General features: G+C 35.9%; 2 protein-coding genes and 1 long non-coding RNA gene across 7 annotated transcripts in view; 1 reads left to right on the top strand and 2 right to left on the bottom strand.

The window, feature by feature from the left end:
• Positions 1–949: 949 nt before the first annotated feature.
• Positions 950–3562, bottom strand: LOC128859303 (N-alpha-acetyltransferase 20). 3 transcript variants are annotated; one of them, XR_008454126.1, is made up of 7 exons: positions 3403–3561; positions 3167–3282; positions 2977–3106; positions 2775–2911; positions 2644–2705; positions 2212–2357; positions 950–2113 (listed from the first exon to the last, which is right to left on the bottom strand). XR_008454126.1 is itself a non-coding variant. In XM_054096184.1 (6 exons), the coding sequence occupies exons 1-6, from the start codon at positions 3453–3455 to the stop codon at positions 2054–2056; spliced, it is 558 nt and encodes a 185-aa protein (XP_053952159.1). In that variant the 5' UTR covers positions 3456–3562; the 3' UTR covers positions 950–2053. The 3 variants fall into 3 exon arrangements, 2 of the variants coding, with proteins under 2 accessions (XP_053952159.1, XP_053952160.1); XM_054096184.1 differs by lacking the exon at positions 2212–2357 and having other exon boundaries at positions 3403–3562; XM_054096185.1 differs by lacking the exons at positions 950–2113; positions 2212–2357 and having other exon boundaries at positions 2391–2705.
• A 1680-nt stretch (positions 3563–5242) lies between these two features.
• The window catches only part of LOC128859298 (supporter of activation of yellow protein), a 34798-nt gene continuing 24553 nt past the window's right edge, over positions 5243–15487 (top strand). The window contains exons 1-2 of one of the 3 annotated variants that reach the window (XM_054096175.1): positions 5243–5455; positions 6116–6187. The gene's annotated coding sequence lies outside the window, so the exon portion shown is untranslated. Of the gene's footprint in view, positions 5456–5765; positions 6188–15487 lie in introns of all 3 variants that reach the window. The other 2 variants (XM_054096174.1, XM_054096173.1) reach the window with 2 other exon arrangements.
• Positions 12568–14203, bottom strand: LOC128859300 (uncharacterized). The gene is made up of 3 exons (XR_008454125.1): positions 14102–14203; positions 12962–13988; positions 12568–12858 (listed from the first exon to the last, which is right to left on the bottom strand). It is a non-coding gene; the product is annotated as an uncharacterized LOC128859300 (long non-coding RNA).

Genomic DNA, 15487 nt, shown 5'->3' with positions numbered 1-15487 from the left:
GGAGGTTTGCCATTGCCTGCCGAGGGGCGACCGCTATTAGAAAAATGTTTTTCTTAATTTTGGTGTTTTCACCAAGATTCGAACCAACGTTCTCCCCGTGAATTCCGAATGGTAGTCACGCACCAACCCATTCGGCTACGGCGGTCGAAAAACATTGTAAATACTGAAACAAAATTAGTATTCTTTATACCAGTCCCTGTATGTATTCTATCGGCTGAAAACGAGTGTCTCGGTGTGGCATTCAATTCCCGGAACTTTTTTGACATAGTGATCTTGCTCTAATCTTTATTAATTCGTACCTCTACGATTCTTGTCATATCCACCATTGCTAAATTTCAATAAACTATAAACGCACGGCCGCCGTAGCCGAATGATTGGTGAGTGACTACCATTCGAAATTCAGAGAGAACGTAGGTTCGAATCACGATGAAACACGAAAATGAAGAAAAAGTTTATTGTAATAGCGCTCGCCTCTCGGCAGGCAATAACACACCTCCGAGTGCATTTCTGCCATGAAAAAACTTCTCGTAAAAATATCTGCCGTTCGAAACTGTAGGTCCCTTCATTTGTGGAACAACAGCAAGACGCACGCCACAAATAAGAGGAGGAGCTCGGCCAAACACCCAAAAAGGGTGTTAATGGCAATTATATATATGATATTTTTTGCCCTCTCAGTCTTTTTTCCATACGAGATTGAGCGAATTTTTTTATATGCAAAAAAAAAAAAAATTGCCAACTACAAGCTAAAACTCACGTTAATAAAACAAAAGCAATGGCGAATCATAAGATTGTGTGAAGTAAATGGTAAAATAATAAAGTTGATGAAGTCAAATTTAAAACAACAAACTGATAATAGACTATATTAAGAAAACAACACTTTAGCTCCCAATAATCCTTTAAGCTATTAAAATTTCTATTATTTAATAAATGTAAATAATAATGGACCAAATTTGATTCGTTCTCTCTTAAATTCGAGAGAGCCCAAATAATTTAACATATTTTTATTGTTTAGACATCAATTTCCACACACATTTTGTAAGTATACTTAGTTCACTAATCCCTTTTGTATACCAACTGCTTGAGTGGTGGTACTTTCTCAAAGAATTCTTGTATTACATCTAGAAATGGATCAGCGGACTGCCTATGGGAGTTTATAAGTTTCTAATAGTTCTCTATTAGTGTGCAAATTGTGTTTTCTATTGTGTCCAGCTTGAAATGACGATGGGATCCATGGTTGCAGAAAAATTCATAGCTGCCATATGTTTGCTCTTGCTTTCAACTGGATAATTCAGTTTTTACTGAACTTGTTGCGTGCGGGTGCGAGAGCAAGTTTGGAGTTGAAAATTCAACAACCATTCAGAAAAACTTTAAAAAGTATGCACAGGACAAGTTATCTCACCCTTTTGGACTTATACTGGTGGTGAGGGAAAATAACCACTCCTTTGTATTTCCAATCGATCTATTTTTTATGCTCAATACAATTACAAAACGATCCCTTTACGACTTCCAACACTTGCGACAGCTCTCCACTGTTTTTAACGTTAAATTTTATAATAGTTGACAAAATATATTAACAAAATGTGCACCAAATTCGCCAACACTATTGGACACGCAGCTCCATCAGACTATACTTTATCTTTTACTATTCCGTAGGCACTCGTTTTGCTCAACTTCTTTTAATTTATTTTTTATTGCCAATTATTGATATAAGTTGGTTTTTCCCCCCCGAGGATACAAAAATGATTTTTAAATAAAAAAGGAATGTGCGCGTAGGTGGTAGTGTTAAGAAACTCACCTAAGAATGTTACCACTGGGTAATTTTTGGCAGCACATGCTCTGTATAGCTTTTTTCGCTAACATAAAGTGTGTTGAACTTTTTAGCCAACTTGCGTAAAATGTACAAAATAATTTATTATTTATATGGAGTTGGACTATGAATATGTGCCGTTTTTAAACTTAGAGACCTGCAAAACATTATACCGTAGACCAACATTTTTATAGCAAGAATATATTAAAATTTCTTCTTTGGAATATATCAAGTCCACAAGTAAAGCTAGTCCATAATCGTGGGTGTTTGATTTGCATTCGCTAGATGTAGTTGATGTGTTGTTATCTGCAAAAAAATTAGATTCAGTAAAATTTCATAGATATTTTCTTAAAATGTGGAATGAAATTGCTTGAATGTCAGTCACGTTACTTATATTGAATTACCTCATCATTTGATTAATATGTTGTGGTGTGGTGTATTATTTACTCTGGGAAGTAGTAAACAAAACAGCGGAGCTCATGTTTTTGGTTTTATCGGTGTACTAACTTTACATGTAGAAATAGTTTTTTCTTAAGAATTAGTTACATTCCTAAGAGGAGAAGTAATGATGTTTAGCAAATAGTTTAATGATTAACATATTTTAAATTAATATATTAGCAGCTTCATTGAAATGCAAAAGCAGTTAACACGATGAAATTAGTCACATATCGGAAGGAATACGTTTTTCTAATTTTATTGTATGTATGTATCTATAGTTTGTTTGACTTTTTTCGGTAATGCTTATTTATGAAATATTAATGTGTTTTTGTGATGGCCGCAAGCAGCACGAAAATGCGCAATTTATCTCAATTGGTATCTAAATCTTCCAGCCGTACCGGATGTGTATAGGGTATAATAGATTTCTTTTCCATGTCTCTAGATAAGGCCTTTCGCATGTCTGAACGAAAAAAAAAAACATTTGCATTTCATATAATATAAGATATACAGTTTTCATGATATACCATACCATAGGCATCTTCGTCGTGTTCGCCAGCGTAGTAATCAAGTATAGTGCGATAAATTATATAGCCTAGATTTTGATACATATTGATGGCTACCTTATTGCTTTTGCGTACGAATAGATCAACGAAATAGGCACGTTTTCTGAAATTTATACACAATCATCAAATTTATATCATAAAAACGTTAGTATTCTAAACTTCAATTACTTCTCCGAAATATCCTCTAGGAAATTCATAAGCAATGCTGCCAAACCTAAACGTCTATAATCAGGAGAAACGGTCAACGCGGTAACATGACCATGCCAATTTTCCATGTGGCCTTCTGCCTTACCCATAACTGTATATAAGAATAAGAACATACGTTTTCAGTGGATTTTACATCATTAATTATACTCACTGTAGCCCATTATTTGACCACTCGGTGATTCGGCCACTTGAAAGTACTCTGGCCATCTTGCCAAATACTGTGTGTAAAACGAAAGCCCATACGTCTCAGTCAATGGGTCAAAATTGCTGCAAATTGGTAAATGTAACATTTTTTTTAGAGTTTTTTCGCAGGAGAAAAGGCAACCAAATGCGTGAGCAATAACCATAATGGAATTCAGGAAAAACTATCCTTGATGGGTCACTCACACGTTATTGAATTTGAATAGGTCATCACAAGTGAATGGTCGCAGCGTAGTCATCTTTTAAATATATGAATATAAAATGGAAAATTAACTACGAAAAGCTATTTTGGCAAATTAATTGTACGTCGCACACAGCTGATTTGCAGTAACACAAAGAGAGCGCTGTCAGTTATATCAGAGAGCTGTCTAAACACAATGTTGTATTTTTATACTAAATGTATAATTTAATTTATTTGAATGCTGAATACAAGATTGCACCTGCCCAAAAGCTTGACGTCAGTACAGAAAATAAACGAACAGAAAGAAGAGAGAGAATAAGCGAAAGTTATTGGAGTCATTTTAAAAAGTTAGCAAATGTTCTTTTATTAATAAATCAGTACAAATAAAAGTGATAAAAACATGAATATTTAGTAAGTAGGTCCACCCTTTGCTTTGATAACAGCACCAATCCTCTGGGGCATGCTGCGTACAAGCTTTATACATTCAGCTGTACTTATGGAGGTCCACTCGTGAATTAAAGCATTTTCAGGGCTATTTGCGATATTATGCTGTGTACCTTTATCTTAGGTATTAAAATAGCCCATTTGCGATCTAAGGGACTAAGATCTGGAGACTATGCTGACCAAAAAACAATGTTATTGTCTCTTAAACCACGCATCGAGGCCGCTAAGGAGTATCGTCTCGTTTGAATACATTTATGTACTTGGAACTGTCCATGCGCCTTCGCAAATGAACATTTCACCGACACTATTAGCAGTCATACTGCCCCAGATCATAATGCTGCCTCCCCACGATTAACAATGTGTACCTCGTAATCCCGGATGGTATTCCTCGACAACCTGTCGCCCCACGAACGTCACACCAGGTGTTCCAAATACCTGTCAGAAAGGAAAAAATCGTTTTATGAGACTTGTATTATTTGCTCGTAATTGGAATAGGGTAAGAAGCTAGGGTTGTTGATATTTTAAAATTATATTAAATCATCATCCATCAAAGTTCCATTCATCAGACCACAGAACATTCGACCAATCTTCTTCCGTAAAATGTTTGTATCGGAGAACCCTTTCTAAACACCTTTTCCGATTTTTTTCTGAAAGGCAATGCTTCTTTCGGGCTTTGCATTCTTTTGAACCTGCTTCCAGAAGCCTTCTTCTAGCTGTTCGGGCACTAACGGACTTTTAAAATTTGTCCTCCCTTCCTCACTTAAAACTTAGATTCTCACTCTTTTGTTGTAACAAAGTTCACTTTGTTTAGGAATTTCGATAAAAAGAAATTATTTACACCGACTTAATAATTTTGCACTAAGGATTTTTCACACATTTACTACCAAATTTAAAATTCCGAAATATTTTAGGTGTACCTTTAAATGCATCGTTTTAGACTTAACACACCAAGGTGTCATGGCTATTCCCATAATAAAATGTATTGTTTTAATAGTGACACATCTGCAAAAAACAACGGTCACCTCGGTAGCCACAATTGAAATTACTTGTATTTTTAGTAATAATACTTTTGGCCAAGACTATATATCTGCATGCGAAGGTTTATTTACCTTCTGTACTGACGTCACTCACTTGCCAAACTCGCCTTAAAAAGATATTGGTCACACCTTCTGAATTTTTGTTTGCTTAATTTTTTTTAAATAAAAACAGTCTAAAACAAGTTTAACCCATTTCCAGTACTTTGGCTATAGATCCAAAAATGGATTCCAGTTTGGATAGTAAGTAAGTAAGTTTGAGTAATCTTATCATATATTATTTATCTGCAAATTTGATTTTTATGTCACAATTTTTGTAGCTCAAACCAAGGCTCAACTAAATAGTAATGTTTCATTTGGCAATGTCGCTAGTCATCGTTCGTTCGTTGTTCGCTTTTCGGTGTCACTGTTCGTTCGCTGCGGAAAGCATCGTACCGAGTTGAATGTGCTTTTCAAATGAGTTTTGTGCGGTGAAAAGAAAAATATGTAAACTAATTTTAAGTTAAAAGTGAGAAAAAACACATAGTATAATTATAAAGTGGGTGTGTGAATTGTAAAAGTAGTAAAAGTTAAAAGAAACGTAAGTGGGACAATATACAGAGACTGGACCAGTACATACGTTCAATTCGGGTAGGGGTGCGAAAACGGTAGAACGGCTCTGCGGTGGACCAGCACCAGTGCCAGCGAATTTGTACGAAAGCATAACAGTTGGTAAAGGCTGTAAAAAGCAGAAACGGTGAAGATGAAAAAATTCATTGCGGGAAATTTCAGACCAATTGTGCGCGGGTCGTTACGAGATACTAGCAAAATTTGATCTGTTTGTGATTTTCTTTCGCAAAGTATGAAAATTAACAGAATGTATGCTATTTTTACAATTTTGGAAAAATTAGGTAAAAATTTAACGTTGAGGTAAAAAAAAATTGTGCCAGACTCGCAGCGTACCAACACAACTAACATCCTGCGCTGGCATACATACACTCACAAACACTCGCTGTGGGTACTCGACTCGTGAGCCACGCACTGTTTTCATACAAATTGTCGGAGTTATTCGTTGAACTTACATGCGCGTTCGGTGCTCGCTGGCAAATGACGACTGACGGCCAAAAACGCTTTTCTTAAATTTAAAAAATATACAAGTGGTTCAATTCTAAATTGTGCTTATAGTAATTAGGTAGAAAGTAGAAGATTAATATATGTATTCATTCGGAAAAGTGAATTAATTCTAACAAATACAACGCAGGAAACATACACAAGTATACCTCTCGCCATTTCATATGTTTGCATTGTGTTCTTCGTATGCGGGGCTAAAATGGTGAGTATTTATTTGGTGTTATTATTGTTGCTACCAAGTTCACTCGTTGTGTGTGAGGAGGCGTGTTGGTTGATTGTGATGTGGTAACTTTTGATGAAATGGTTGCGAGTAGAGAGTGATAAGAAGGGGAAAACACATTGCAATTGTTTATATGTAGAATAAACTATTATAAAGGAATAATGCACTTTTATAAAGTCGCGAAGTGTCAATTTAACACAACACCAAAAAATCAAATTTAAGTCATAAAACCGGAAAAGTAAGAGGAAGCAGAAAACAAATCAAAATGTATTGCAAATTAACTGAAAAATAAAAAAATCCTTATTTTGAACTCAAGGATAAAAGCAATACTATTAGAGAAGAAGCCTAGAACACTCAGTCATTAAACATTTTTGTCAAAAACTATTAATTATAAATATAGTTGATAAAACCTTGTTTGAAAGAAATCCATAAAGGCTAAGGGATGTTAAGTGACACTAAACTGTTGGACTACGGCAGGTAAAGTCCTTAGTGGAGGCATAACCAAAATAGGTTTAAAAACTCATAAAACTCTCCAAAGATAAACTAAGACTGTCACGGGCATTCTCACAGGCCATTGAAGACTGCTCAATCATCTGCACATGATCGAGGTATGGCCCACTGACTCTTGTTGTTTCTGCTCCAATGTACCTTCTTGAAGGCTGCGCAATAGCGCGGAGAAGACTGAGGAATCTCGGCCATTTGCAGCCAGAAGAAAGGCACATATTCATAGCCCAACACAGCTCTATCTTAGATTTAATAAGGGAACTGGGTCTGGATGAGGTACTGTGATGAGTAGAGAGCACAAACGACCATGAGGTTCGAGTACAAAATCTAAATCAAAAAGGAAATTCAAATTCATAAATTTGGTTTCTTGCTGTCTAAAATGTTGAATAAAGTGGGATATTGTTTGCATATTTTACTAATTTCAGTAGTAAGCATTGATGACCGTTTACAGAATAAAAACTAGGCATTAAATCCGGAAACTTTTCGCTGATATTCCAGGTTATAGGACTTGTCTTAAGTTAAATAATAGGCAAAACTTTCCTTTACTACCACGACATATTTGAATGGGGGCGGAGAGGAAGGGGGCGTGGCACCACCCACCACGCCCATTAGAAAGAGCAAGGTCACACCAATATAACTGAAAGTCCCAACCTCCTAGTGTCCCTATAGAACCCCCAGGAGAAGTTTAAAAATTAGGTTTTTTCCAACCGCATTTGCAGTTTGTACTGAAATACAGTTGAAGAGAAGAGTATGCAGCAGTCGTCAACCCAGCAAGCATTTAACTTAGGTTTTATATTTCTTAGCACTTATGAAAACGTTGTTTTATCGTAAAAGTTATGAGTGCCGATGGCGAAAATTTAGGTCAACAATTGTCCGATTTTGCATTATTTCACTATTTATAAATTTTTTTTTTCTAATATTTGCTTTTGTAATATACATGTATATTTGAAATCAAAAAAGCGCCGCAGGCGAAAATTTGGACTAAAAATCGCGCGATTTTTTTCCAAATTTTCAGTATTTGTAAAAATATTTGGTTTTGTAACATATATGTATATTTGAAATCAAAAAAGCGCCGCAGGGGAAAATTTGGACTAAAAATCGCGCGATTTTTATTCCAAATTTTCAGTATTTGTAAAAATATTTGTTTTTGTAATATATATGTATATTTGAAATGAAAAAAGCGCCGCAGGCGAAAATTTGGACTAAAAATCGCGCGACTTTTATTCCAAATTTTCAGTATTTGTAAATATATTTGTTTTTGTAATATATATGTATATTTGAAATGAAAAAAGCGCCGCAGGCGAAAATTTGGACTAAAAATCGCGCGATTTTTTTTCCAAATTTTCAGTATTTGTAAAAATATTTGGTTTTGTAACATATATGTATATTTGAAATCAAAAAAGCGCCGCAGGGGAAAATTTGGACTAAAAATCGCGCGATTTTTATTCCAAATTTTCAGTATTTGTAAAAACATTTGTTTTTGTAATATATATGTATATTTGAAATGAAAAAAGCGCCGCAGGCAAAAATTTGGACTAAAAATCACCCGACTTTTATTCCAAATTTTCAGTATTTGTAAATATATTTGTTTTTGTAATATATATGTATATTTGAAATGAAAAAAGCGCCGCAGGCGAAAATTTGGACTAAAAATCGCGCGATTTTTATTCCAAATTTTCAGTATTTGTAAAAATATTTGTTTTTGTTATATATATGTATATTTGAAATCAAAAAAGCGCCCCTATAAATAATAATAGAAGAATTGTTCCCTTTTGGTTGACTGGGTTTTTCTTATTTCGCTTTGTTCTTCTCTCCCTCATCGTTCGTTTGACAGTTCGCTCCTCAAATTTATTCTGCACGGTATTACAAACGGTTAGAAGAACATTTGTAATAATAGAATTTTAATATTATAGAATTTGGACTATTATTTAGTAAAAATAGCTTTAAATCGAATCTTAATGTAATAAAGAATGTTTATAAGTGATTTTGTTACTTTTCTGTGTTTGTATTTAAGTGAAATAAGCGTCTGTAATAGGGCATTTTTTCAAGCTTATGCAAAAAAGATGCATTTTTAACGTTAAATATTGCTATTAATTCTTAATTCTAATTTATAAAAAGTAATATAAATCAAAAGGCTGATATAGTGACTACATTTGCGTGTTATAATTTTTAAATTCGGTCCACGCACTTTGACATTATAAGCAAATATATCGTGGTAGAAAAGGAAAGCACAGCCAAATAATGAATACTCGTTTTTCTTCCGAGTAGCTACTCAATCGGAAAGCTGCAATATGATCCCAATAATTTCCATGGTTCATTCTGTTTCAATACATCCTCATTTCTCTCTCCAATGGCAACTCTGACTTTCAACTCTTAAAACAGAGACGTATTGTTGGCGTAACATTTATTCCTAAATATGCCCCACAAAAAAAATTTAATGGAGTCAAATCGCGACGGCCAATCGACATAACCGTTTCGACGGATTATTCGATTTTTATATTTCCCACTTCATTCAAGCGATTTTTTCTAGTCTGGCACAATACTTCTGCCGGGACACCCTGTTGATTGAAAAAAATTCACCACTTTTCTTTACTCGACAATGCTACTCCAGTCAGTGTTCTTTAAATATTTTCGACATTTCTTCACTTTCATAAATTTCTCCACATTGCATTCGTTTGTTTGTTATTTTTCCAGCTTCGTTGTGCGACTGTTGTATTTCCCCTTCGTCGAGTCACTTAACGGACGCGCGCGTGTTTTGTAAAGTAATGTCAACCCAGCAGTAGCCAAGCGTGCACCAAGTCAATGGCGCTAACATTTACAGCAGTAACGGCAACAAACCAGCGTCAATGCGATACATTTATACATGTGTAGTGACTATTTGCATTGTATGTATGTGTTTGAATTTGTATGCGAGGGAAAGACAAAAAAAAACTAAAGATAGATTTGACTGTGATGCATTCTTCTACTACATGCATATGTATTTCACTTAATAAGTAAATTAGAGTTATCCACCCAACGGTAAAGCTGTAACTTTAACATCTGTATACAAAAACTAGCTGTATCCGAAATGGTGTAAGCAGTTAAAGAAGGGGAAAACCGGTCATATACCTATTTGTATTTACATACGTACGCTACAGTGAGCGGAATGCGTTCACTCCTCGAGCCTATCGATACTTTATTGATTTTTGGGGTGAAAAGTGCATTGGCATTCGTTGAAATAAAACTCCACATATGTACATATGTATTTTATGTATAATGCAGGAAATCTTTATTACCTCTCCTTCAACTCCACCATCCTCTATTGACTTTATTTTTAATAACGGTGTTTTAAAGATTGACTGAATTAATAAAGTTAAGAAGCAAAACAGTTGGGACTACTGAGCCTCCCCATCCAGCTGGAAGTTTTTTTGTCTTAATAATTTTTGCATGCACTTTTGTCATTGACCAGATATAATTTCGGAACGCTCTGGTAGTGTGGTCTTTGCAACACTATATTGTCCCCAGTCAGAGAACGAGCTTTGTGAACGGTTAAATAATCCCTAGTCGTGATCTCTGCCAAATCTATTGTTTAATCTGTTCGATGAGTAATTTTCTCTGTTTGAATTTATTTTTAACGATTTTGAACTTCTCGCTGATGATTGTGGAATGGTTTTTTTTTTAAACATATGATTTAATACTACAATAACTTGAACCAATAAACTGTAAAATGTAATATTTTTTAACTCGTCCTTAGCAGGCACGCGACTGTTTTAGTACACCGCACAGGGTTTCCACTATCAGGAGATTTGTAAATGCAATAAACTAAAGTTATTAAAACAAAATGTTGTGAGTACAACTTCGTCAGATCTACTGCAAATATTTGTAATATAATTTTTCATATTTCTCATTTTGCGTTTTTCAGCTTCTTTTTGCGTAATTTTGTGAAAGGAATTTTTCAAACAATGAGAGAAATGCGAAAAAAGTAAAAAAATTAGTTTTCAAAATAAAAGTTAAAAATATGGAGATTGTCGGCATTACACCATAATTGGTACGACATTAAAATTGAATGTATGTTTCAGAAGATTGATATTCTTTTAATAAAGTTTGCGCCTTCCCGTCAGTACACAAAAAGAAAAAGAAGAGTAAGTAAATAAGTGAATAGAAAGCCAAGAATATAGAATAGAATAAATCGTGCTCGCATATTCTGCACGTGCATACATTTGCATACAGCTATGTTTACTATCCGTACTGACGTCACTCCATTGTTAAATTCGCCAAAAGCAGCTATTTTCAGAAACTACACCTTCTGTATTCTCCAAATCAAATATATTTAGTACATCAATTACTTTTTCATGCCTCACCAGTTGTTGTAGCAGTTTACCCAAGCCCTCACCAGTTCCCATCTTGGCGCTCGGCATCTTATCTCTGTCTTTTTTTCCCCTTAACCATATTTATGCCTCTCCCGCTCTGTTTTTTTTGTATCGAGTCTAAATATTGCACTTACATATGTATTTTTAGTTTTTCATCCTACGAAATTTTTTATTTTGCATTCATCTTCGGAATCTTTGCCTGCTTGTATTTCTGTTTCACTCACAGAAAGAGTTTCACAATTTTGTTTTCATTCAAATTTGGTTGCGCTAGCAATGTTCAAATGTACGTGTGATAATAAATGTTTTCTTTATTCGTAATCTATTTTGCACTCTGCAATAAATGAACCATCAAGAATTTTGCAATAGTTGAGCATATATGCATATTTTCAGATTTGGCTCACTTGCCATTCCTCCCGACAACTTTGGTCATCTTTCAAATTTATAATGAAAATGGGGTTTGCTGTTTATCTATTTATTCACTGATTATCCAATACACATATTCATATATATACAGGCCCGCCATCTATCGTTACGGATTTGAACTAGGTATTATTTGAAGAATGGTAACACTTAGCTGTCATCTGGTTTAACAGAAAATTAGTTTTATTCTTCCGCTGGACGAAAATGGTTGTGTATACGCTCAAAGGACTGACCACCCAATGCGTTTTCGCTTCGCTTCATGGGCTTGGGATCGACTTGAAGAAGATGAAGACTTTTACTCATTTCCATCTCGGCGGGTATGTTAACAGGCAATATTGCCGCATTTGGGGCTCAGAAAACCCGCACACACTCGAAGAAAAGCCGATGCATTCACAACGAGTCACTGCTTGGTGCGGATTTTGGTCGAGAGGCATCATTGGTCCATTTTTCTTCGAAAATGAGCGAGGAGTGGCCGTAACCGTCAATGGAGAGCCTTACCGGGCCATGTTAAATGAATTTTTGTTTCGAGAAATTGAAGAGGAGGATATTGGTGGCATTTGATTCCAACAAGTTGGCGCTACTTGTCACACAGCGAATGCTACGATCAATCTTTTGCGCACTGTCTTCGAAGATCGCATTATCAGCCGAAATTCTGATATCGTTTGGCCGCCTCGGAGCTGCGATTTGACGCCGTTGGATTATTATCTTTGGGGTGCCGTCAAAGACCAGTGTTATTGCTCCTGATTACGCTCAAGCATGCATGTTCTGCAGCTTATATGTGTGCGTGTCGGGTGATTGACGCTAATATCTAAAATTTTTGATTTTCATCATGCAAAAGCCGACAACAAGTATGTGTGACACGAAGCAAGTACGAGTGTCACCCGACACGCACACATATAAGCCTGCTGGACATGCATGCTTGAGCGTCATCAGGGGCTATTATGCTAACAAACCAGCAACAATTGATGCACTGAAGACCAACATACGCGATGTCATAGCTGAAATACAGCCGCATACAATCGAAAATGTGTTGAAAAATTGAACCGATCGTATGGGATGGTGCATGGGTAGCCGAGGCAGCCATATGAATGAAGTTGTGTTCCATCATTAACCGGACGGATTGTACTTCAAAATAAAAAAAACAGTTTGGAAAAATATTGAGTAGTTTATTTTTTATAGCATTTTTAATTCCGTAAAGTTATATGGCGGACCCTTTATTTATAGGTACATGTGTATTACATATTACAATATTTTTTCTGCCGAAAAACCACCGAAATCCCATCGCATTGATATTATTTGGGCTCATTCTGCATCCATCATCTCACACTGTTGCTCTCTCAAATTCGCCACTGAGCTTTACATCTTATTTGTGTATCATTCCTATAATTATTTGTGGACATATGTTTGGTGTAATTTGTATAATCTGGTGCACCATGAATGTCATATGACTAGTGCTGCAAGAATTTAAAAAAAGACCACTCACCGCACAGGCATTGAAATGGTAACTTTCTTAGGGCAACCCTCATACGTCCTTTGTAGCTGGTCGTGTAAGTCGTGCGCGTGGGTGTTTAGTTCAGCAGCAGGAGATTCGAGTTCAAGATTGTCAGGTTTATTAAAAAAATATATATGTATATAGGAAATTGTTGTTGATTTACTGATGTATTCTGAAAGCCAACGTAATTCGTTCTCGCGAATTGTATTAGCAAATATGATACTTCAAGAATTCACAGAAGTTCTACGCTAACGGAATTTCCTCGAAAAATGCCAAGAAAAACCAAAATGGCGTATATTTGATTATTTTTTTAAGATTTTTAAAATTGGTAACCGTACTTTTTAAACGATCACATAATATAATATGTGACTATTTACATTTTAATATTTCCCACTAAGAAAATGTTATAAGTTAAGTTGGCATCCCTCTCTCCGTAGCCCATCTGGAGGGTGCTCGTTACTTAAATCACCAGATTTTTAATTTAATTCGCTCATTTTATACCTAAAATGTCGCCACTTTGTACTGGCGCTCTTTTTTTTGTGTTGGATGTTGTGGTTCGTGTATTTGTTTTCACTTAATTCCATGTAGCTACACGCGTTCATACATACATATTGCGATTTTCATATCAAAATGTTTCATCGTCATTTGTCTGTCGGTTGGTCGAACGTTCGGTCAACTGTTATGCTGTTACTACATACATATGCACATATTAAAAAATAAAAGTATGATAGCCGAAGCTATTGAATGCTTTAATGGCTATTTGTATTTGTGATTAAATTTGTTTGTATATGCAATTGTAGTTGTATTCGTGCGTAATACTTTTATATCTGTGTTTATCGTATTCAGGGAAGCTAATTCGTCAAATTTCGTCGTGTTTGGAATATCAACGCCAAAAATGTATTTCGTTGTTCTTTTTTGCCAAATGCTAAAACATCCACACCCCCCATTCTGTATGGGGCGAAATATTTATCTGCGACTGGCAAATAGCAAATAAAATTTGTTAGCGTTTATCTCTTGCCTACAAAATACATACATATGTTTTATTAATTTTCCGACGCTGTTGAACTAGCGACTTGATTCTGTACATTCAGGGGTCTACACACCACCGTATACACGCACGTGCATACTTACCCAGGTCCGTATGCGTATGTAGAGACAAAAGTATCTGTTGGTTTCTTCTTTGTTTGTCGCAGCGGCAACTTTTGGTATACGTTTCGTCAGTTTCTTCGAACATCTTTTGCTGCCATTTAACAGACTGCTGTTGCTGCTGCTACTTTTATATCCATCCACCCTATTCATACATTACACACACACACACTTAGCCAAATGCGAACTCGGGTTTCTTGAGTGGCTATTGCTCTGCATCGTGTTTTATTCATGTTTCTCTTGTGCACATGCTTCGTACGGTCCGTTCTTTGATCGTGCGCCCTGTTCGGTTCGGTAGTCGGCGACTGTATCCCCTGCCACCTTTGCCTGTTCGTATGGTTATTTCTCTAACTTTGCACTTCGTTTACCTCTACCGCTGCCTGCCGCCACCGTCACAATGGCATAGCTGTCGCATGCATATTCGTTGCTTTTCGCCATCGTCGGTAGTCACTTCTCTCCCACTACGCTTTCCTGTAATTTATCACTGCCTCTGTTTCATATATTTTCGAGCGCTGGCTAGTACGATTCGTTTTTTATCTCGCGCTGGTTCGTTGGCATAGCACTGAAAATTTCACAGCGCACAAAAAAGGTACAATACAATTTTTTTTCTTTGTAGGCAGCATATTTTCGTTCTCGTTTTCAGTTTCGAAGTTCAACGTTTTGAAACGCGTGCATTGCGTTACGTTTGTCTTTACGCGAAGCGCATGCAATTTTCAGATAGTCAAACGCTCAGGAAAATTCGATAAAACTTGTGTTGACGTACTGTGTTTTGTGTATAGTAAAGGTGAAAATTATGAAAAAGTAGTCATCATTTACGTTGAAATTCGCTCTGCCTTCAGAAAGAAGTGGTACGGTAGAGACACATAAAGTATGTACACATTTGTGTAAACGTGTTAGTGGAGCCGTTTGTTCGTGAAAGAGAGTGGGGCGGGAGATACTATAAAGAAAAAAATTTAAGGGGTGAAAGAAAGTCTGCACTTAAACGCGTATGTGCTAACAAGCTGAATAATTGTATCTACATTCGTGTTTTCTGCTATTTCGGTGTTCGCAGACCATGCACATTATGTATAAAGTGTGTGCTTCAATTTATTGAAAAAGTTGTAAAATGAATGCGCCAAGTGCACTGTGAAATATGTATGTGCATACATTGTTACTTATAGACAGATGTATAAGTGGGGCTCTGGCTTAAGGCTCTCTGTATATCATATAAGTGTAATAAATTGTCACTCAAACAAAACTTTAAAAATTCGCGCTAAAAAACAAACAAAAAAATAAGGTCTTTCCATCGAGCTCGTTGCTTCGATACTTGGCCGTTATGCGTATATTTGGTTTTTGTAAATCCAACGAAATCGCCTAAACGCCACCAACGAA

The sequence above is a fragment of the Anastrepha ludens genome, chromosome 3 (assembly GCF_028408465.1).
Source record: "Anastrepha ludens isolate Willacy chromosome 3, idAnaLude1.1, whole genome shotgun sequence".
NCBI classification, from domain to species: domain Eukaryota; kingdom Metazoa; phylum Arthropoda; class Insecta; order Diptera; family Tephritidae; genus Anastrepha; species Anastrepha ludens.
The sequence above is the reverse complement of the archived record's forward strand: the minus strand, read 5'-3'. Positions and strand labels throughout refer to the sequence as shown.